Genomic DNA, 24,367 nt, shown 5'->3' on the forward strand with positions numbered 1-24,367 from the left:
TTCTGACTGGTGTGAGGTGATACCTCACTGTGGTTTTAATTTGTATATCCCTGATGCCAAGTGATGTTGAGTACTTTCTCATGTGTTTTTTGGCCATTTGTATGTCTTCTTTGCAGAAATGTCTTTTCATGTTTTCTGCCCATTTCTTGATTGGATTATTTGTTCTTTGGGTGTTGAGTTTGAGAAGTTCTTTATAGATTTTGAATATTAGACCTTTATCTGATACATCATTTGAGAATATCTTCTACCATTCTGTTGGTTGTCTTATGATTTTGTTGACTGTTTCCTTTGCTGTGCAAAAGATTTTGATGTTGATGAAGTCCCAGTAGTTAAAAAATGAACTACTTGCTTCCCTTGCTTCCCTTACATCCTTGCCTTTGGCGATGCTTCCCTTGCCTTTGGCGATGTTTCTAGGAAAAGTAGCTGTGGCTGAGGTCAAAGAGGTTGCTGCCTGTGTTCTCCTCAAGGATTCTGATGGATTCCTTTCTCACATTGAGGTCTTTCATCCATTTTGAGTCTAATTTTGTGTGTGGTGTAAGGAATTGGTCCAGTTTCATTCTTCTACATGTGGCTGTCCAGTTTTCCCAACACCATTTGTTGAAGAGACTCTTTTTTCCATTGGACATTCTTTCCTCCATTGTCGAAGATTAGTTGACCTAGAGTTGAGGGTCCATTTCCGGGCTCTTTGTTCTGTTCCCTTGATCTATTTGTCTGTTTTTATGCCACTGCCATACTTTCTTAATGATTACAGCTTTGTAATAGAGCATGAAGTCTAGAATTATGATTCCACCAACTTTGGTTTTCTTTTTCAACATTCCTCTGGCTATATGGGGTCTTTTTTCTGGTTCCATATAAATTTTAGGATTATTTGTTCCATTTCTTTGAAGAAATTGACGGTATTTTGATAGGGATTGCATTAAATCTGTAGATTGCTTTAGGTAAATGAACATTTTCACAGTATTTGTTCTTCCAGTCCATGAGCATGGAACATTTTTCTGTTTCTTGTGTCTTCCTCAATTTCTTTCATGAGTACTTTATAGTTTTCTGAGTACAGATTCTTTCCCTCTTTCGTTAGGTTTATTCCTAGGAATCTTACGGTTTTGGATGTCTTCTGTCTTGCTGTTGGTATATAGAAATGCAGCTGATTCCTGTGCATTGATTTTATATCTTGACACTGTACTGAATTCCTGAATGAGTTCTAGCAGTTTTGGAGCAGAGTCTTTTGGGTTTTCCACATAAAGTATCGTATCATCTGCAGAGAGTGAGAGGTTGACTTCTTCTTTGCCGATTTAGATACCTTTTATTTCTTTTTGTTGTCCGATTGCCAAGGCTAGGACTTCTAGTACTATGTTGAATAGCAGTGGTGATAGTGGACATCCCTGCCGTGTTTCTGATCTTAGCCGCAAAGCTGTCAGTTTTTCCCCATTGAGAATGATGTTCGCTGTGGGTTTTTCCTAGATTGATTTGATGATATTGAGGGATGTACCCTCTATCCCTACACTTTGAAGAGTTTTGCTCAAGGAAGGATATTGTACTTTGTCTAATGCTTTTTCAGCATCTATTGAGAGAATCATATGGTTCTTGCTCTTTCTTTTATTAATGTATTGCTTCAGATTGATTGACTTACAGATGTTGAACCAAACTTGCAGTCCAGGAATTAATCCCACTTGGTCGTGGTGAATAATCCTTTTAATGTACTGTTAGATCCTAATCGCTAATATTTTGGTGAGAATTTTTGCATCTGTGTGCATCAAGGATATTGGTCTGCAATTCTCTTTTTTGTTGGGGTCTTTGTGTAGTTTTGGGATGAAGGTAATGGTGGCCTCATAAAATGAGTTTGGAAGTTTTCCTTCCATTTCTATTTCTTGGAACAGTTTCAGGAGAATAGGTATTAATTCTCCTTTAAATGTCTGGTAGAATTCCCCTGGGAAGCCATCTGGTCCCGGGCTCTTGTTTGTTGGGAGATTTTTGATGACTGCTTCAATCTCTTTACTGGTTATAGGTCTGTTCAGGTTTTCTATTTCTTCCTGGTTCAGTTGTGATAGTTCATACATCTCTAGGAATGCATCCAGTTATTCCAGATTGTCAAATTTGCTGGCATCAGTTGCTCATAATATGTTCTTATAATTGTTTGTATTTCTTTGGTAGTGGTTGTGATCTCTAGTCTTTCATTCATGATTTTATTAATTGGGTCCTTTCCCTTTCCTTTTTGATAAGTTTGGCCAGGGGTTTATCGATCTTATTAATTCTTTCAGAGAACCAGTTCCTAGTTTCATTGATTTGTTCTACTGATCTTTTGGTTTCTATTTCATTGATTTCTGCTCTGACCTTTATTATTTCCTTTCTCCTGCTTGGTTTAGGGTTTCTTTGTTGTTCTTTCTCTACTTTAGGTGTAGGGTGAGGTTGTGTATTTGAGACCTTTCTTGTTTCTTGAGAAAGGCTTGTATTGCTATATACTTACCTCTCATGACTGCCTTTGCTGTGTCCCACATATTTTGAACAGTTGTGTTTTAATTTTCATTTGTTTCCATGAATGTTTTCAATTCTTCTTTAATTTCCTGGTTGACCCATTCATTCTTTAGTAGGATGCTCTTTAGCCTCCATGTATTTGAGTTCTTTCCAACTTTCCTCTTGTGGTTGAGTTCTAGTTTCAAAACATTGTGGTCTGAAAATATGCAGGCAATGATCCCATTCTTCTGGTACCTATTGAGACCTGATTTGTGACCCAGGATGTGATCTATTCTGGAGAATGCTCCATGTGCACTAGAGAAGAATGTGTATTCTGTTGATTGGGGATGGAATGTTCTGAATTTATCTGTGATGTTTATCTGGTCCAGTGTGTCATTTAAGGCCTTTATTTCCTTGTTGATCTTTTGCTTAGATGATCTGTCCATTTCAGTGAAGGGGGTGTTAAAGTCCCCTACTATTACTGTATTATTATTGATGTGTTTCTTTGATTTTGTTGTTAATTGGTTTATATAATTGGCTGCACTCATGTTAGGGGCATAGATATTTAAAATTGTTGGATCTCCTTGTTGAACAGACCCTTTAAGTATGATATAGTGTCCTTCCTCATCTCTTATTATAGTCTTTGGCTTAAAATCTAATTGATCTGATAGAAGGATTGCCACCCCAGCCTCCTTTTGATGTCTATTAGCATGGTAAATTGTTTTCCACCCCCTCACTTTAAATCTGGAGGTGTCTTTGGGTCTAAAATGAGATTCTTATAGACAGCATATTGATGGGTCTTGTTCTTTTTATCCATTCTGATACCTGTGTCTTTTGATTGGGGCATGTAGCCCATTTACATTCAGGGTAACTGTTGAAAGATATGAATTTAGTGCCATTGTATTGCCTGTAAGGTGACTGTTACTGTATATTGTCTCTGTTCCTTTCTGGTCTATCTTAATTTTTTTTTTTTTTTTAAGTTTTCATTTATGTGACAAAGATCACAAGTAGGCAGAGAGGCAGGCAGAGAGAGGAGGAAGCAGGCTCCCAGCTGAGCAGAGATCCCAATATGGGGCTCGATTCTAGGACTCTGGGATCATGACCTGAGCCAGAGGCAGAGGCTTTAACCCACTGAGCCACTAGCCACCTAGGTGCCCCAGGTCTGTCTTACTTTTGAGCTCTCTCTTTGCTTAGAGGACCCCTTTCAATATTTCCTCTAGGGCTGGTTTTGATGTTTGCAAATTCTTTTAATTTTTGCTTGTCCTCAAAGCTTTTTATCTTTCCTTCTATTTTCTGTGTTTTTAAAATAAAGATTTTTATTTATTCATTTGACAGAGACACAGCAAGAGAGGGAACACAAGCAGGGGGAGTGGAAGAGGGAGAAGCAAGCCTCCTGAGCAGGGAGCCCAATGCAGGACTCGAACCCAGGACCCTGTGATCATGACCTGAGCCGAATGCAGATGCTTATGACTTAGCCACCCAGGCACCCCTCTCCTTCTATTTTCAAGGACAGTCTAGCTGGATATAGTATTCTCTGCTGCATATTTTTCTCATTTAGTGCTCTGAACATATCATGCCAGTCCTTTCTAGCCTGCCAGGTCTCTGTGGAGAGGTCTGCTGCCAATCTAATATATCTACCATTATATCTTACAGACCTCTTGTCCTGAGCTGCTTTTAGGGTTTTCTCTTTGTCACTGAGACTTGTAAGTTTTACTATTAGATGACAGAGTGTTGACCTATTTTTATTGATTTTTGAGGGTGGTTCTCTGTGCCTCCTGGATTTTTTTTTTTTTTTTAAGATTTTATTTATTTATTTGACAGACAAAGATCACAAGTAGGCAAAGAGGCAGGCAGAGAGAGAGGAAGGGAAGCAGGCTCCCTGCTGAGCAGAGAGCCCGATGTGGGGCTCGATCCCAGGACCCTGGGATCATGACCTGGCCCGAAGGCAGAGGCTTTAACCCACTGAGCCACCCAGGTCCCCCTGCCTCCTGGATTTTGATGTTTGTTCCCTTCGACAAATTAGGGAAATTCTCTGCTAGAATTTGCTCCAATATACCTTCTGCCTCTCTCTCTCTTTCTGCTTCTTCTGGGATCCCAGTTATTCTAATATTGTTTCGTCTTATGGTATCACTTATCTCTCAGATTTTCCCCTTGTGGTCCAATAGTTGTTTATCACTCTTTTTCTCAGCTTCTTTATTCTCCATCATTTGGTCTTCTATATCACTAATTCTCTCTTCTGTCTCATTTATCCTAGCAGTAAGAACCTCCATTTTTTATTTCACCTCATTAATAGCTTTTTTAATTTCAACTTGGTTAGATTTTAGTTCTTTTATTTCTCCAGAAAGGGATTTTATTTCTCTGGGAAGGGATTCTCTAGTATCCTCCATGCTTTTTTCAATCCCAGCTAGCACCTTGATAATAGTCATTCTGAACTCTAGTTCTAACATACTATTTTTTTTTAAGATTTATTTATTTATTTGACAGAGATCACAAGTAGGCAGAGAGAGAGGGGGGAAGCAGGCTCCCCGCTGAGCAGAGAGCCCGATGCGGGGCTTGATCCCAGGACCCTGGGATCATGACCTGAGCTGAAGGCAAACGCTTTAACCCACTGAGCCACCCTGGCACCCCAGCTGTTAACATATTATTAATTTCCATATTGATTAGGTCCCTAGCCTTCGGTACTGCCTCTTATTTTTTTTTTTTGTGGTGAGTTTTTCAGCCTTGTCATTTTATCCAGATAAGAGTAGATGAATGAGAGAACAAAATACTAAGAGGTTAACAGTGACCCTAGAAAAATATATGCTAACCAAATCAGGGGGAGAAGAAAGGAGGGAAAAAAAATATATATATTTTTTTCATTTTTATTTTTATTTTACATATATATATACATATGTATACACACATACACATATGTGTGTGCATATATATATATAAAATATTATTTATATATATATATATTAGACTGGTGAATAGAATAGAGCCTTACACTTGATTTTGGGTATATTTTGGTCTGTTAAAAGAAACTACCTCCCAAAACTTTAAAGAAAGAAAAACTTACATATATTTAAAAATAAAGGTAAACACATCGAAGGGATGGAATATTACTATAAGGATTAAAATTACATATACTTAAAAATAAAGGTAAACGCGTCGAAGGGATGGAATATTACTATAAAGATGAAAATTTAAAATGATTCTAAAAAAGCATTGATAAGAAGTTGGTTGAAAAAAAAAGGAAAGAATGTTATCAGGCTGGAGACTATAACAAAGCCATGCAGTAGATTTAGGGTATATTTTCATCTATTAGAAGAAATTGAATTCCAATTTCTATTAGAAGAAATTGTATCCCAAAATTTTAAAGAAAAAACCTGTCTGTATACAAAAAATAAGTTTAACTACAATGAAGGGATAAAATAATCATAACAATGAAAATTTTAAAAGATTTTTAAAAGGGTATTGTTAAGGTAAAATAGTTAAAAAAATTAAAACAGGGAAGAGGAAAAGTTAAAAAAAAAATTCAACTTTGGAAGAGTAAAGGATCATGGGGAAAAAAGCCATGTATTCTATGTGTTGCTTTCCCCTAGCTCTGGAGCTCCGCAGTTCTCATTGATAAGTGAACTTGGCCCTGGCTGGATGTTCTTGCTGATCTTCTGAGGGAGGGGCCTATTGCAGTGATTCTCAAATGTCTTTGCCCGAGGTGGAATTGCACTGCCCTTGTCAGGGTCCAGGCTAAGTAACCTGCTTGGTTTTGGTCTCTGGAGCTTTTATTCCCTGAACACTTTCTGGATAGCTTTGGCGGACGGTAATGAGGATGGTGGCCTCCCAATCTCTGGCACCGCAGGAGCCGAGAGTTCGGGGCCCCACCCCTCAGTGCAGTCAATCCCTCCCATTTCCCTGGTCTCCAACTGCATTCTGTGCTCACCTGGCCTGTGACTGAGCGTTTCTGTCTCTGGTACATGGTCCTGTTTGGAGTCTAGAAACCTAGCAGATTTCTGCAGTGTACTTCCGTGCTGCTCCTCCCAGAGGAGGAAGGAGGGGGTTCTCCCTGGATCTGCCACTTGTAGGGTCCCTGCTCAGAAAGCAGTGGCCCGACTGTGCTGGAGAATATGGTTTAAGGTAACCCCAAGCTTGAGCCCACAGCTTGGCTCTTTCTGCAGCCTGCTTCCCTGCTCCGATACCTGGGGCTCTCTCACAGTCAGGTACCCTGGTCTTTTTGTGACCCCAACGGTCCTGAGACCATACTGTCCCTGTGAGGGCTCCACTCCCACTAAGCCTCTGGAGCAATGTCCCTCAGTGGACGAGACTACTAAAAGTTCCAATTTTGTGCTCTGCTGCTCTACCTCTTGCTGTGAGCTGGCTCCACGCCCCACATTCTTCCCGTCGGTTGCCTTGGAATCACTTCTCTGCATGTCCTACCTTCCAGAAAGTGGTTGATTTTCTGTTCCTAGAATTGCTGCTCTTCCTCTCTTCTATTTCCTATTGAGTTTGTAGGTGTTCAGAATCGTTCAATGACTATCTAAGCTTAACTCCTGGGACCTGGTATTTATGTGTATATTTATGTGTCCTACTCTTCTGCCAAGTTGCTCCTCCTATTCTATTGCATATCTCTCTTAATACTTATATCAGCTTTGTGGAAAAAGTGATAATACTCCCATTTCACAATGTAAACAGGAACTTTAATTAAGAGAAAGAATACATAGCTTCTCTAAGGGAAAAAAGGAAGTAAGGGGCAGAACTGGGATTCAAATCGGATTCCTAGTGGTGCTGACAGAAAATTTGCTAAATATTACTTACTTTTCTCAGCTATGCCCCATAGGTGCCTTTTGTGTTTAGAAGGCTTTTCTGGAATTTTTAAAGTTTTGATTCTAAACCTAAAAGTAGGGGGGGAAAATCCCTACTCTATTCCTTGGGGGGAATCTCAATCAGAAGATTGAGGCACACTGAGAGTGAAACTCATTAGAAACCCCTTTTTATGGTGGGTGTCTACCAGGGATAAATAGGAAATATGGCTGCCCCTTCATGAGGAATCCAAAGATGAGGCCACTCTGGCGTGGACTGGAAATTGTTGTGCCAGAACAGCTGCCTAAGTAGTGTGCTGTTTATCAGATGACCTTTGTTTTGCAATTGGAATATTAGAAGTGGAAATGGGCTTTCCCTGAGAAGATCATAATCTTCCCAGATAACTGCTGAGCTTCCTATATCTACCTATAGTTACACTTATTGGCTTGGAACTATTCAAAGGAAGAGATTATGTCATTTAACTTTCTTTGTAATTTCTAATCCTTAGGAATTTTTTTTAACAAGTTAAAAAACTCAGCTAAATGACTGAGGTCTTCATTTGAAGGAAAGTGGATTCCAAATTTCTTCCCAAATATCCTGATGAAGATGTTTAATAGATGTAAGAACATACAGTATATATACTAAGTCACCTAGAGTACAGATTTTTTTTAACCAAGTTAAGACAAGCAAATGATACATAAAAATCCCTTTTATCATTTAGAAAGTTTTTTTAATTGATTCTCCTTCAGAGAGGGTTCTGAGTCATTCTGTTGACTTTTATTTTGAAACTAATTTACTTTTATTCATTTCTGTAATTTCCTGATTCAGTAAGTAAAAGAGAGTTGTCACAAACGCATTCATATCTGCTCCACTGAAGAAGTCAGTGAAATGTTAAGATGAGGTGAATTAATCATTTAGTAGACTCATAAAATTAGGAGTTTTTGCCTGAGGCCTACCTATTACCAGAAAATTTAGAAATATAGAAGGTTTTCATTCTGATTCATTAGTTTCCTGTTTTTCTTTTGCTGAATGTAAACTATGTAGAAAAACTTTGTATTACAAATATTTAAAACTATTGTGTATACATGTTCTACACTTGAGTTATTTTTCTTCTATATTGATTGCCTGCTTGTTGAATTTCACTTGTATTGTGAGGATTTAACAAAGAATTTTTTATAAATATTAAAATGAATAGTTTTCTGTAAAAGTCACATCATTTTTATTATGATAGGTGTGTTAGAAGAAGCTAGATTTTTTGGTATTGACTCATTGATTGAACACCTGGAAGTGGCAATAAAGGTAAGGCTCTTTTTACATTAGCCAGTTTCATAGTTATTGTAGCTGTCTCCCAAAATGCGCCACTGATTTCTTAATATCTTTTTCAAGAATTCTCAACCACCAGAGGATCATTCACCAATATCTCGAAAGGAATTCGTCCGATTTCTGCTAGCCACTCCAACCAAATCAGAATTGCGTTGCCAGGTAATTAAAGCAGACTTTTATGTGAATTATTTGTGTCAGCAAAGCTGTGAGTGAAGTTTAACATTTTTCTTGGATTTTTTTTTTTTTTTTTGCCTTATGTTCCTTTTTCAGGCAAGATACTGTTTCCAAAATGGTTGGCTAAAAAAGAGATGTAATGGCCTTTTTTATTATCTAATATGCTCCATGTGGCAATTTGAATAGTTCATCAAAATTGCAGCAATTAAAATAAAAAGTCCATTCTTAGTACATTTGTTATATATGGCCAGTCAGTGGTAGATACTTTTATGTATTAAAGATTTTATAAATCTCAATACTTACTTTTTAAGAATAAAACTACCTTGAATTATTGAATACTTACAAAATAGATAAAAATTTATAAACAATACCTATTAATATGTACATGGCCAACAGAGGTGGTTCTTTAGAAATTTTTGCACATGGGGTGCCTAGGTGGCTCAGTGGGTTAAGCCTCTGCCTTTGGCCTGGGTCGTGATCTCGGGGTCCTGGGATTGAGCCCCATGTTGGACTCTCTGCAAAGTGGGGAGCCTGCTTCTCCGTCTCTCTCTCTCTGCCTTCTCTCTGCCTATTTATGGTCTCTCTCTGTCAAATAAATGAATAAAATCTTAAAAAAAAAAAAAGAAAGAAATTTTTGCACATAAAGTATAGCCAGACTGGATTTTAATGTTATATTTAAAGTTTCTTTTACTAAGAACCCATTAAGGATGCTGGTTTTATGTCTAAGTTTTATCTGATCATGTCTTCTAATAAACTCCAAATGACTAACCTGCCAGTTGCTTCTAAGAAATTTGGGGGTTAGCTACAGTCATACAATGTAATATAACAGATGGTTTAAATTTTGTGACAGTTTGTCTTTTCTTAATTTTAGGGTTTAAACTTCAGTGGTGCTGATCTTTCTCGTTTGGACCTTCGATACATTAACTTCAAAATGGCCAATTTAAGCCGCTGCAATCTTGCACACGCTAATCTCTGCTGTGCAAATCTTGAACGAGCTGATCTCTCTGGATCAGTACTTGACGTAAGAATCATTTTGTTGTTATAAGAGAGAATTAAATGTTTAGTCTCTTGAACAGTGTCAACAAGCAGAAATGATCTCTCTGTTTGGGGTTTTACTTGAAAACATAGTTCAAGTTGATAAAACCCAAGGTTCTGAAAGTGAAGTGTGTTAGTTTTGCAACTTTAATATCCTTCAATAAATGAAGACCTGAAATATTTAGCAACTAATAAGAAATGAAATCTTGAAATTAGATCCTCATCCCTTCAATATAGTGTACTTTAAAAGGACTTCTATTTTAAGTGAATTAGGAGGGTAAAGCTGAATAGGACCTTTGAGATCTTTTATTCAGCCCCATTCCTGGAGTGGGGAAATACTGCTCTACAGGTATTTGGCAGAGATATTGTGAAATAAACATGATGTGTGTCAGGTTGTATAAGTTAGCATCTCTGTGTCTCTCCTTCTCTCTATATATATATACTTATGCGTGTGTGTGTGTTTACATGTTTGTGTGTATGTATATACATTTGACCCTTGTACAACACTGGGGCTGGGGCACTGGCCTCTGTGCAGTCAAAAATCCACATATAACATTTGACTCCCCCAAAAGGTAACTACTAACAGTCCACTGTTGACCAGAAGCCTTACCAATAACATGAACAGTCAATTAGTGTATTTTTTTTTAAGATTTTATATATTTATTTGACAGATCACAAGTAGGCAGAGAAGCAGGCAGAGAGAGAGAGAAAAGCAGGCTCCCCACTGAGCAAAGAGCCTGATGCAGGGCTCAGTCCCAGGACTCTGAGATCATGACCTGCACTGAAGGCAGAGGCTTAACCCTCTGAGCCACCCAGGTGCCCCAAACATAATTAGCATATATTTTATATGTCGTCTGTATTATATACCATACTCTTACAATAAGGTAAGATAGAGGAAAGAAAATGTTATTAAGAGAATCATAAGAATGAGAAAATACATTTACAGTACTATATTATATTGATTTTTAAAAATCTACATATAGGGGACCTGGGTGGCTGTCGGTTGATCTTGATCTCAGGGTCACAAATTTGAGCCCCACATTAGGCTCCACACTCAATCCCAGGACCTGGGATCAAGACCTGAGCCAAAGTCAGATGCTTAACTGACTGAGCCACCTAGGCACCCCTCTATTTTTAGTTTTTTGAGGAACCTCCATACTGTTTTCCACTGTGGCTGTACCACTTTGCATTCCCACATGAGGGTTCCTTTTTCTCCGCATCCTTGTCAACACTCGTTATTTCTTGTGTTTTTTATTTTAGCCATTCTGAGAGGTCTGAGGTGATAGCTCATTGTGGTTTTGATTTTTCATTTGCACTTCCCTGATGATGAATGATGTTGAGCAATGTTTCATGTGTCTGTTGGCTATCTGGTTGTCTTCTTTGGAAAAATGTCTGTTCATATCTTTTGTCCATTTCTTAACTGGATTATTTATTGTTTTGTGTTGAGTTGTGTAAGTTCTTTGTATATTTTGTGTCTTAACCCCCTATTGGATATGTTATTTGCAAATATCTTCTCCAATTCAGTAGGTTGTCTTTTTGTTTCATTGATGATTTTATTTGCTGTGCAGAAGTATTTTCTTTTGGTGTAGACCCAATAATTTAATTTTGTTTTTGTTTTCTTTGCCAAAGGAGACTTACTTAGAAAAATGTTTTTTTGGCTGATGTCAAAGAAATTACTGCCTGTGTCCTCTTCTGGCATTTTTATAGTTTCAAGTCTCACATTTAGGTCTTTAATCCATTTTTAGTTTATTTTTGTGTATGGTTTAGGAAAGTGGTCCAGTTTCATTCTTTTGCGTGAAGCTGTCCAGTTTCCTTACACCATTTGTTGAAGAAACTGTCTTTCCCATTGCGTATTCTTGCCTCCTTTGTCACATTTTTTTTTTCTTTTGAGGGGGACAGGGCAGAGGAAGAGGGAGAGAGAATCTTGAGCAGGCTCGATTTCACAACCTAAGGTCATGACCTGAGCTGAAATCAAGAGTCAGATGCTTAACTGAGTTGCCTAGGCACTCCTCCTTTTTCATAGATTAATTGACAATAAAAGCGTGGCCTCTTCTACACTCTGTGCTGTTCTGTTAAGCTGTCTTCTGTTTTTGTGTCAGTATCATACTATTTTGATTATTATAGGTCTATAGGTATAGATTTTATACCTTGAAATCTGGGATTGTGATACGTTGAGTTTTGTTCTCCTTTTTCAAGATTGCTATTTAGAGTCTTTTATGTTTCCATATAAATTTTACGGTTATTTGTTCTAGTTCTGTGGAAAATGCTATTGGTATTTTGATTGGAATTGCATTAAACCTCTAGATTGCTTTGGGTAGTATGGACATTTTAACAGTATTGGTTCTTCCAATCCATGAGCACAGAATATCTTTCTATTTGTGTCATCTTCATTTTGTTTCATCAGTGTTTTATAGTTTTCAGAATATAGGTCTGTCATCTCCTTGGTTAAGCTTATTCCTAGATATTTTATTCTTTTTGGTGCAATTATAAGTAGAATTGTTTTCTTAATTTTTCTTTCTCCTACTTCATTATTAGTGTATAGAAATACAAACAGATATCTGTATATTCATTTTTGTATCCTGAGACTTTACTGAATCCAGTTACTAGTTTTGGGATTTTTTAATGAACTCTTTTGGGTTTTCTCTATAGAGTATCATATTATCTGCAGATAGTGAAAGTTTACTTCTTCCTTACCATTTGAATTCCCTTTATTTCTGTTTTCTTGTTTGATTGTTATGGCTAGTACTTACAGTACTATTTTAAATGAAAGTGGTTCAAGTGGATATCCTTGTCTTGTTCCTGATCTTAGAGGAAAAGCTCTCAGTTTTTCCCAGTTAAAGATGATGTTAGCTGTGGGTTTTTTAAGTATGGTCTTAATTATGTTGAGGTGTGTTCCTCTAAACCTACCTTGCTGAGGGTTTTTATCATAAATGGATATTGTACTTGCTAAATGCTTTTTCTCCATCTATTGAAATGGTCATATGTTTGTTACCTTTTTTTGTTGTTGTTAATGTGATATGTCATGTTGATTGATTTGCAAATATTATTTGTATTTTTGTATGCTGGACATAAACCACTTGATCATGGTGAATTCAGTTTTTTTTAAATGTGTTGTTGAATTTGGTTTGCTACTGTTGAAGATTTTTGCATCTGTGTTCATCAGAGATTCTGGCTTGTGGTTTGGTTTTGTTTTTTTGTAGTCTGTCTAGTTTTGATATCAGTAATAACACTGGCCTCATAGAAGGAATTTAGAGGCTTTCCTTCCTCTTTTAGTTTTTGGAATAGTTTGAAAAAAATAGGTATTAACTCTTCTTTAAATGTTTGGTAGAATTAACTTGTGAAGCCATTGGTCCTGGGTTTTTGTTGATTGGAGTTTTTCAGTTACTTATTCAATTTCATTGCTACTAAGCAGTCTGTTTAAGTTTTTTATTTCTTCCTGATTCAGTTTTGGGAGATAATCTATATTTCTAGGAATTTATCTATTTCTTCTAGGTTGGCGCATTTATTGGCACATAATTTTTCCTAATACTCTCTTAAAATCCTTAGTATTTCTGTGGTATATCGGTGGTTATTTCTCCTCTTTCATTTTTTTTTTTTATATTATTAGTGTCTTTTTTTTTTTTTTTTTAAGATTTTATTTATTTGACAGAGAGAGATCACAAGTGGGCAGAGAGGCAAGCAGAGAGAGAGAGAGGAGGAAGCAGGCTCCCTACAGAGCAGAGAGCCCGATGTGGGACTTGATCCCAGGACCCTGAGATCATGACCTGAGCTGAAGGCAGAGGCTTAACCCACTGAGCCACTCAGGTGCCCCTGTGTCCTCTTTTTTTTCCTTTTTCTTTAATGAGTCTAGCTAAAGGTTTATCAATTTTGTTGAACCTTTCAAAGAATCAGCTCTTAGTTTCATTGATCTGTTGTTCTTTTAGTCTCTTTTGAATTTATTTTAATCTTTACTCTTCCTTCCTTCTACTGGCTTTGGACTTTGTTTATTCTTCTTTTTGTAGTCTTTTAGGTGTATAGTTAGGTTTGAGATTTTTCTTGCTTCTTGAGGTAGGCCTATAGTGCTGTAATCTTCCCTGAGAACAGCTTTTGGCTGCATTCAAAGGTTTTGGACCATTGTATTTTCATTTTTCTCCATGTAAAATGAAAATGTTATTACATTGCTAATTCTAATTAGCAATTAACATGTTGAACATGTTAATAAACATTAACATATTTAGTATCATGTTATTTAATCTCCCATGTATTTGTGTTCTTTCCACTGTTTTCTAATTTCATGCCATTATGGTCAGGAAATTTGCAGGATATGATTTCAGTCTTTTTGAATTTGTTAGGACTTCTTTGTGGCCTAACATATGATCTATTCTGGAGAATGTTCCCTTTGCAACTGAAAAGAATGTGTATTCCACTGTTTTGGGGTGGAATGTTCCGAAATAACTTTTAGATCCATCTGGTCCAATGTGTTACTCAAAGCCACTGTTTCTTTGTTGATTTTCTGTCTGGTTGATCTATCCATTGATATAAGTGGGGTGTTAAAGTCCTGTACTTATTGCTGCATTACAATATTTTTTTTCCTTCTGTGTCTGTTAATAGTTCCTATAGGAACTCCAAATAAATATTTGCCTTGTTATATCCTCTTGTTGCATTGTTCTCTTTATCATTATGTAGTGTCCTTTGTTGCTTGTTACAGTCTTTGTTTTAAATTCTGTTTTGTCTAAGCTATAAGTTTTGCTACCCCAACTTTCTTTTCACTTCCATTTGCGTGGTAAATGATTTTCGATTTCTTCACTTTCTTTTTTTCTTTTTTAAGATTTATTTATTTGAGAGGGTGAGTGAGCAGGGGGAGGGGCAGAGGAAGAGAGAGAATCCTCAAGCAGAGGCTCCCCGCTGAGTGTAGAGTCTGACATGGGGCTCAACCCCAAGATCTTGAGATCATGACCTAATTTTAAGAGTTGGATGCTTAACTGACTGCACCACCCAGACACCCTTCCACTTTCAAACTGCATGTGTCTTTAGGTCTTAAATGAGTCTCTTGTAGGCAGCATATAGATGGTTCTTGCTTTTTTTAACCAGTCAGTCAGCCTACATTACATCAGTCAGCCTACATTACATCAGCCTACTTTTTCTTTTTTTTTAAAGATTTATTTATTTATTTATTTACAAGAGAGAAAATGAGCAGTGGAGGGATCAGAGGGAGTGGGAGAGAAAATCCTCAAGCAGACACCATGCTGAATGTGGATTGTGAAACTGGGCTCAATCCCAGGACCCTGAGATTATGACCTGAACCAAAACCAAGAATTGGACGCTCAACTGCCTGAGCCACCTAGGCACCCCAGCCTATATCTTTTGATTGTAGCATTTAGTGTATTTACATTCAAAGTAATTAATGATATGTATGTACTTACTGACATTTTGTTACTTGTTTTACAGTTGTTTTTGGAGTTCTTAATTTCCTTTTTTCTATTGCTCTCTCCCTTGTGGTTTGATGGCTTTCTTTAATGATTTACTTGGATTCCTTTCCCTTTATTTTTTGCATATCCATTACAGGTTTTTGATTTGTGGTTACCAGTAGGTTCATATATAACATCTTATGTGTATAGGTATCTGCATAAGGTGGTGTGCTTAAGTTTGAACCAATCTTAAATGCACTAAATTTTTTACTCACCTCCCCACCCCCAAACACACACATTTTATTTAGATGGTGTCATATTTTATCCTTTTATTTTGTCAATCCCTTGATTTATTTTTATGGGTATAACTGATTTTAATGCTTTGGTGTTTTAACTTCCATACTGGTTTTATAAGTGATTCATCTACTACTTTTATTATATTTGCATTTACCTGTGAAATTTTTTCCTTTCCTAATTCTCTTACTCCTGATGATGTCCTTTTTTTTTTTTTTTCCCATTCGAAGAATTGCCTTTAACATTTCTTATAAAGCTGGTTTAGTGGAGATGAACTGCCTTCTACTTTTGTTTGTCTGGAAAACTCTCTCTCTCCTTCTGTTCCTAATGATAGCCTTGCTGGGAAGAGCATAACTGGTTTCAGGTTTTTTCCTTTTAGCACTTTAAATATGTCATGCCACTCCTTTCTGGCCTCCAGTGTCTGCTGAAAAATCAGCAGATTGCCTTATGGGGTTTCCCTTATATATAACTTTTTTTTTTCTTGGTGCTTTTAAATTCTCCTTTTATCACTACTTTTTGCCATTTTCATTATCATGTCCCTTGATGTGAACCCTCACAGGTTGATTCTTTTGAGGTCTCTGTGCCTCCTGGATATGGATTTCTCTTTTATTCCCCAGATTCAAATTGTTTGCAGCTTTTATTTCTGGAAACAAATTTTCTGCCCCCTTTCTGTCTCTTCTCTTTCTGAGATCTGTGTAATGCATATGTTACTACACTTAATGTCACTGAGTTCCCTTAATGTAGTTTAATTTTTTTATTCTTTTTGCTGTTCATCTTGGTTGATTTCCATTACTCTGTCCTCCATCTCACTGATCCATTCTTCTGCTTTCTCTGGTCTACTGTTTATTCCCTCTAGTGTATTTTTAATTTCAGTTCTTCATCCTATGATTGGTTCTTACATTTTCTCTCTCTTTGTTAAGGGTCTCATTGAGATCCTTCACTCTCCTCAGATCCAGTAACTCTCTTTATGATCATTTCTTTGAGTTCTCTATCAGGCATATAGCTTATTTCCATTGCATTTAGCTCTTTTGCTGTGATTTTGTCCTGTCCTTTCATTTGGGACATATTCCTCTGTTTCCTCATTTTGTCCAACTCTCTGTATCTGTTTCCATGTATTACGAGAATCAGCTTTGTCTCCTGCTCTTAAAAGTAGTGGCCTTAGGAAGAAGAGGTCCTGTAGTGGCCTGTAGTTCAATGGTCCTTGTTCACCAGAACCAGGCACTTTGGGCAGAGGTGTCTCCCCTATGTGTTGCATGTGCCCTACTATTGTGGCTGAGCTGCTTTTGCCTTCAGTCTGATTGGCTGCTTCAGTGCATTTTCCTTGTGGGGCAGGGTTTGGTCCCTGTGCTGTTAAGTGCCAGTCTGGGGCCACCTTGGGCTTATAGTTGGGTCAACCAGATGCCAGCCCCCAGCCTGTTGGCTTTTGCTACAGTCACACCTAACTGTAGGGTGCTCTCCCTGTGCTATCACCTTGGGAACTTTTGATAATAGTTACAGTCTATTTTACCTGGGTGCACAACACAGAGAACCAGAGACATTTATCTTCATATTATCAGCTTTCCATCTGGTTAATATTTTAATATTTAAAATACAGTCATTGGGGCACCTGGGTGGTTCTCTTGGTTGGGTGTCTCCCTTCAGCTCAGGTCATGGGATCCAGTGATCCCATGATGAAGTCCTGCATCAGGCTCCCTGCAGGGAGCCTGCTTTTCCTCTCCCTCTGCTATTCCCTCTCCTTGTTCTCTCTCACTCTGTCAAATGGATAAATAAAATCTTTTTTTCAAAAGTTAAAAAATTATAGTAATCTCTTAGTTATTTTGTCCTTCCGGGTCCTCATTTATCTTACCACTCAGTCTGAGCTTCTGTACTACCTTGTGTAAATGCAAAGGCAGAGATGGGAAAGTATATGTGCATTTCTCAGTTTTCTGTGATTTGAAATCATCTGTAGCATATTTTCCTTTCCATAGAATTTACTCTGGGGTAAATGGAATTGCACTTATAAAATACAATTTTTTTGTTAGGTATGGCAATAACATAACTTGATCAACCTTAGGATTTTAGAAATCTTCACTATTGTAGTTTGTTTGTTTTAAAGATTTTTATTTATTTATTCGACAGAGATCACAGGTAGGCAGAGAGAGCGGGGAAGCAGGCTCCTCACTTGTGGAGAGCCTGATGTGAGGCTCGATCCCAGGACGCTGAGATCATGACCTGAGCCAAAGGCAGAGGCTTAACCCACTGAGCCACCCAGGTGCCCCGATTTACTGTTGTAGTTTTAATGACAACTACAATTGTCATTTATATAGTGCCTTACATTTTTGTGTGTATGTGCCTTACAGTTCTTAAAAGACAGCTTTACATTCATCATCTACTTTGGTCACAGTCTGTGAAGTTCTAATGTTAATGTCACCTTTATAGCTTCCTGCCTTATCCAGTTGCTGTTGGAGTTCTGATCTGATGACATTGAATCCTCAGAGATAAATTAACATAATTTAAAATTCTAAAATATATTTTCTAGTTTTTTACTAGGTTTTTTTTTTTTTTTACTAGTTTACTATTTACTAGTTTTGTATTTTGCACTATAATTTGGGTGTTCAGGGTTGTCAATGTTGTGTAGTAGTGGTTGATACAGAAAGACCCAACAACAGTTTGTAGTGTTTTGTAGCCAGATGATGCCTGGAACTGCTGGCGTTAGTATTCTTACCTTTGAAATGAAGGTAGTAATAGCAGGATTGAACATAAAGAATTTTTTTGATTCCTACAGAAATAAGGAAGAGAAATCCCTACCCCTGACAAGTTTATGCCTTCTTTACCCATACATTTCAGCTCTCATGTCACAACCAGGGCTGTTCCTGAAAGTAGAAGTAGGATGTCACAGTTGACTCTCCCAACTCTTATCTAAGCTCTTAACATTTTGTGTAAAATGGACGTATTAATTAGGCTGTTCTTTCTTTTAAAAGAACTATTTCTGGGGCACCTGGGTGGCTCAGTGGATTAAGCCTCTGCCTTCAGCACAGGTCATGATCTCAGGGTCCTGGGATTGAGGCCCTCATCAGGCTCTCTACTCAGCAGGGAGCCTGCTTCCCCCTCTCTCTCTGCCTCCCTCTCTGCCTACTTGTGACCTCTCTTTCTCTCTGTCAAATAAATAACTAAAATCTTAAAAACAAAAACACTATTTCTTAAAATAGTTCTCAATTCTTTTTGGGTCTAGTGAGAAAAGTCTTCATTGTAAACAGAAAATAATTGATGGTGATTGTATGGAATTGAGTTTCCACCTCTTGTCTATCTTTTCTTTTACTGTTTGAGCCAATTTTTTCTTGCCCAAACAAAATTCTGAATGTTAAAACATGGACTTCTCTCTTTTCCTTGCCAGTGTGCAAATCTCCAAGGAGTCAAGATGCTCTGTTCTAATGCAGAAGGAGCATCCTTGAAACTGTGTAATTTTGAAGATCCTTCTGGTCTTAAAGCCAATTTAGAAGGTGAGCTTCTATCTATAATTACACTGTCTAAGGTAAAAACAAACCATGAAGTAAAAAGCCCAACAAAATAATTGTTACAGGGAATTCATGACCACTATAGGAAGATACAGATTTCTTCTGTCCTCATACTTGGAGAATGAGCAAAAGAGTAAATTCTGTCTTGGTCTCAGTCATATGTTAGGCAAGAAGTTAAGGAAAATCCAGCCTTTGATCATGAATAAGGCTTTAGTTGGAGCATTAAGTACCAGCATCTCAAACTTGGAAACTAAACAGCATACTCTTACACTGACTAAAATGAATTTCAGTTTGCACAAAGCCAGGCAGTTTTTGTCATTGTGTCATTTAATGTTTTTTCATGAATGCCTGATGACTGTTGTGTCAGTGAACTGGTCACTTGTTTAGTTGCAGGTTAGGGACACAGGGTACTTCCCTTCCTTATAACCTTCCAGAGGCTGCTGTAAAAACGCTACTTGTCTAAGACTGAATTGAATCCTTCCCTCAAAAATATCGACTAAAACATTCTTCATTCATAGTATAAGCAAACAGTTTTTCAACAGTAAACTCTTTCTGTGTGGAAGTTGGTTGAGAGACTGAGATTTATGGTTCACAGAGTTCTTTCAAAAAGTTAAAGGAGCCTGTCATCATTCACCTCCATTAAGTCATCCTGTGGTTTTTTCTGAAGGTAGAGGACTATAAATATTTTTAAGTTCAACTACTCCCTAAATATGTTCACTTTAGGTGCTAATCTGAAAGGTGTGGATATGGAAGGAAGTCAGATGACAGGAATTAACCTGAGAGTTGCTACTTTAAAAAATGCGAAGTTGAAGAACTGTAACCTTAGAGGAGCAACTCTGGCAGGAACGGATTTAGAGGTGAGTCACCAATTTCTTAAGAGTTTTTTGAATCCACAGTTACCGGGTATCTCATGAAAATTTATTGAAATCATAAAGTACTTGGCTGGTAAAAACAGGTGGGTAGCATGCCAACACCGCTGGAGGGATGTTTTCTTATCGATTGCTTGTTTCAACAAATTTGAACCCCAAAGCAGGGTTCAGTTACACAAGTCCTAGATGCCAGTCTCAGATTTAGAGATTCATCTGACATTTGCTCTAAGTTGATTTCCTTTCTCCTCTTTTCCTTGGGTCTCCTTTAGATAGAGCAGTTTTGATGGGTGTCTTTATTAACCTAATTTATTGTGGATTTTTTTTAAAGATTTTTATTTATTTGACACAGAATAGCACAAGCAGGGGGAGCAGCAGGCAGAGGGAGAAGCAGGCTCCCCGCTGAGCAAGGAGCCCAATGTGGGGCATGATCCCAGGATCTTGAGGTCATGATCTGAGTTGAAGGTAGACGCTTAACCCACTGAGCCACCCAGGAGCCCCTCATTGTGTTTTTCTTAAGTTTTAATTCCAAGCAGAATTGAATGGGGTCACATTATTTTTTTAACTACTTGAGAAATTTAAAAGATATCCAGGTTTGAAATCAGGTTCAAAGAAAGCCTGTTCTAAACTGGAGTCATGTTCTTTTTGAATCTCAACTTGAGATTTTAATTTTGTCCATGTATCTCTTTCATCAGAATTCTGTATGTTGTCTTAAATTGCAAATGCAGCTAGCAGACTTAAGGGCTATTGATCAGACTCCAGTGTTGTCCAGTAGCACTTTTTGCAATGCTAGACAGGTTCTAAATCTGTTTAGTACAGTAGCAACCAGCCCTTGTGGCTGTTGAGCACTTGAAATATGGCCAGTGCAACTGAGAAATGGATTTTTAAATTTTATTTCATTTTAATCCATTTAAATATAAGTAGCCATGGGGCGCCTGGGTGGCTCAGTGGGTTAAAACCTCTGCCTTCGGCTCAGGTCATGATCCCAGGGTCCTGGCATCGAGCCCCACATCGGGCTCTCTGCTCAGCGGGGAGCCTGCCTCCTCCTCTTTCTCTCTCTGCCTGCCTCTCTGCCTGCTTGTGATCTCTGTCAAATAAATAAATAAAATCCTTATGAATGAATGAATGAATGAAATGAATGAATGAAATGAATGAAGCAAGCCACATGTGGCTGTTGCCATCATATTGAACAGTACAGCCCTATCCCAGAAAATCTGGCCTATATTGGACTGGAGAGAATAGTAGGTCAAAATTTGGCTTGTTTTTTTTTTCTTCTAATGTTTTTGCCTGTTTTCTTGATAGATCTTAGCAACAGAGTAGCAGGCCCCATTAAACTTAAAGGCAAAAATAATCAGCCTAAAGCCAAAAGTATAAACCTATTATAAGCACAGTTATTTAATTTTTTATTATTTGGTACTGTCAGACCAAAGATGATGATCCCCCCCACCCTTGGTTTTAGTTAACCATGTAGTCAAAGTCTTCCTGATTGCAAAGACTAATCAGGTTGACTGTTGAAGGGCAGCTGGTGACATTCTGTCCTAAATGGTTATGTGCCTTCACCCAGCACCTCCAGGGACTTACCCAAAATCTGTCTCATCTGTCGCTGTGATCACAAGAGAAATTTAAAAACAACTTCCAATTGTGGTGGTAGTTAACTGTTGTATACATTTATTAAAACTCATTGAACTGTGCATATAATTTGGGATTTAAAAAAAAGGCAGTTCCCTGCTATAAAAGGTTCACGTTCAGGAAAGGCAAAATCTCTTACATAATTTAATTTTGTAAGTAAAATCTCTTGCTCAGATGTTTTTTAATGATGTTTCCCAGCCTTGCTCAGGCCTTTTGTTATTGTTGTTGTTGGATTATAGTAAATTTGCCCAGATAAAATTTATTACATTGGAGTCCATTCTGGGTTTTAAATGACTGATTCTTAAATATATGAACAGAAGAGACATGCTTCCTCTTTAACCTTTGTTTATCTCGATTTGTGATGTTCAGCCTGAGCATCACCTAGAGAAAAGAAATCCAATAGAAGAAAATCTGACTTTCTTCCTAAAACAGAAGTTTTCCAGAAATAACTGATTTTCATGATAACATGAGTTTCATGGGCCCGGGGAATCATTTTGAGAGGGAGCAGAGAAGGCCCTCACCCTGCACCCGAATTTCGTGAATATTGGTTTTCTCTTGCAGAATTGTGATCTGTCTGGCTGTGATCTTCAAGAAGCCAACCTGAGAGGTTCCAACGTGAAGGGAGCTATATTTGAAGAGATGCTGACACCACTGCACATGTCACAAAGTGTCAGATGAGAATTTCAGCGCTGAAGGAAGAAGTCCAAGATGCAAAATATTTTCCTTATCAGTTTTTTTTTCTCCACCCACTCAGTTGTCTAGAAGAAATAACACTGTAAGAGAATTTAAAAACAAAAACAAAAACAAAAAACCATTTAAAGGATTATGCTTGTTCTCAGTGGTGCATAAAGGAAAAAAGTGACTTTTTTTCCACATTCTGGTTTTAATGGAGAAGCGCTCATGTAATAGATGTAGGGAAGCTAGATTAGCTTGCTGCCTTTTGAGTGGAGGTAGGGGGATTTTCCTGGCTTTATGACCAGGAATAGGATCCATTATATTTGCTTTTAAATAGGCATGATGTGGAAATACCATCTTGGTTTGAAATGTACTTGAGGATTTTAATTTATGAAAAGCACAACATATGCAATTATATTTATTGAATCTTTAGATGCAGTATGGATATTTAAATTGTTAAACTTTATGAAAATTTTGCAGAGTTCAGGTTTATTAATAGCTTTAGTGATGCACTCCCCTACTTTAAATACCTGTCACGCTGTGTGAATATGGTGAGATTAGATTCCCCAAGGCTCTCTTTTCAGGCTCATTTTTATCATGTTTATTTTTTAGAACAAAGCAGTAGCTAAATTAAATCCTCCGTTCTTACTGATTGAGACAGAGTGAAAGAAAAGACATCATTATCAGCTCAAGTTAAGGTGGAATTCTCCAGATGGACAGTCTCCAGATGGACAAAGAATTTACCTATTGCTACAGCTTTTAAAGAGCATCATTAGAATTTCATTCAAAGCAGGTTCCATTCAACGCCAGACCAGGCAATTTTATCAATTTACACTACTCGCCTTGTTTCTTCCTGTATAGTCAAAATAAGCATAGGAAGATATGTCAGAACCAAAAAACCAAGGTGCATTATTAATATTAATTTAATTCAAATGCCAAATAGTTTAAACAGGGCCAGCTTAGAAATAGGCATAAATCCCAGTCCACTGCAATCCAAGCTATAAATAAAATATGAATGAGTATGGCAATCATCTTTTGGACATCACCATAACTGCAGCTAAAACCCTACAGTGGGGAATGAGGGGATTTTAAACTGACAGTTTGATTATAGCCACCAAAAAACTGAAATAAGAGTAAAGGCATTTGGCTGGTCCAAGATGTAATACCAATCAGCACCTGTCTTTGACATCTATTTTCTGGTTTCATTTAAATCAATTCTAGACTGATTTTCTCGAGTCCTCATCTCTGCAGTAGCAGAGACAGGGCCTCTACTCCTTACCAGTAACCCGTGTCCTTTTGTCTGCCCCAAGAACAGGGATATAAGCTGTGTCCAAATAGGTTCTGAATTCTGCAGACTCATCAGTTTGAAGCAATGAATCATTCAAAACTACTTTGTCTCCTCTGGGACATGTCTTCAATATTTACGTAGCTTCTTCTATATACACATATGCAAAGCTTTCCTTAACAGTAAAAGGTACAATATGCATAGTGGGAGGTCGGACCTTTACCGGTGAGGGAAAGCAACTTCAGAAATGAATTATTTTCTTTGCTTTATTATTTTTACCAAGACAGAGAAGTATTGTATTGAGAGATATCTATTTTCATAATCAATATGTGCCTAAATTATATTTAAATCATTTCACTCTGTACTATATATTTTCAATAATTATAGAACGTGTTGTTTATCCACTTAAGGGTACCTCTGTAGACATAACTTAAAACTGCAGAAGAATCCGAAAGAGCTAAACGTGGTATGCTTAGAAACTGCAGATTTTGGATCTAATGTATACTGCATTAATAAATGATGTGAAATGTTGAAAAGGAGTTTCTTGTCATGTTTTTCAAAATCAGCACTTGTAATTTGCTTACATTTCTTCACCATATGTTGATGACCAGCCCCAAGGGTCAGGTTGGAAACGAAAATGCAACATTATAATTAAAACCGATTAGTCTCTTTGAAAGTGCCATTCAGGCAAATTTACTTCTTAAAGTGCGATTATTTTATGACCCTCTTTTTAAAAATCCATGCTAACCATGCTAACAACACAAAGAGATCTCATTAATTCTGAAAAGACAAGACTGCCTTCCAGTAATACTTTGAGTTAATTCGAGTTACTCTTCAGCTTGATGAACATTAAAAGTTCGCTTTATGAGGTTAAGAACATTTTCCCCAAAACATTCTCACCTAACACCTGGGAGAGAGGATTTTGAGGGAGGAGTTTCAAAATAGTAAAACTTCTATTAAACCTAGTGATGGAACATG

General features: G+C 37.4%; 1 protein-coding gene across 4 annotated transcripts in view; it reads left to right on the top strand.

Moving 5' to 3' along the window:
* Nucleotides 1–23,925, top strand: part of KCTD9 (potassium channel tetramerization domain containing 9) — a 44,822-nt gene extending 20,897 nt beyond the window's left edge. For all 4 annotated transcript variants that reach the window (XM_032855797.1, XM_032855796.1, XM_032855795.1 and 1 more), the window contains 6 exons: nucleotides 8,459–8,526; nucleotides 8,614–8,709; nucleotides 9,596–9,745; nucleotides 18,814–18,919; nucleotides 19,658–19,791; nucleotides 21,991–23,925. In XM_032855797.1, the coding sequence (XP_032711688.1) occupies nucleotides 8,459–8,526; nucleotides 8,614–8,709; nucleotides 9,596–9,745; nucleotides 18,814–18,919; nucleotides 19,658–19,791; nucleotides 21,991–22,107 (671 nt within the window). In that variant the 3' untranslated portion in view covers nucleotides 22,108–23,925. The remainder of the gene's footprint in view (nucleotides 1–8,458; nucleotides 8,527–8,613; nucleotides 8,710–9,595; nucleotides 9,746–18,813; nucleotides 18,920–19,657; nucleotides 19,792–21,990) is intronic.
* The last annotated feature ends 442 nt before the right edge of the window (nucleotides 23,926–24,367 follow it).

The sequence above is a fragment of the Lontra canadensis genome, unplaced genomic scaffold (assembly GCF_010015895.1).
Source record: "Lontra canadensis isolate GAN:19392208 unplaced genomic scaffold, GSC_riverotter_1.0 scaffold10, whole genome shotgun sequence".
NCBI classification, from domain to species: domain Eukaryota; kingdom Metazoa; phylum Chordata; class Mammalia; order Carnivora; family Mustelidae; genus Lontra; species Lontra canadensis.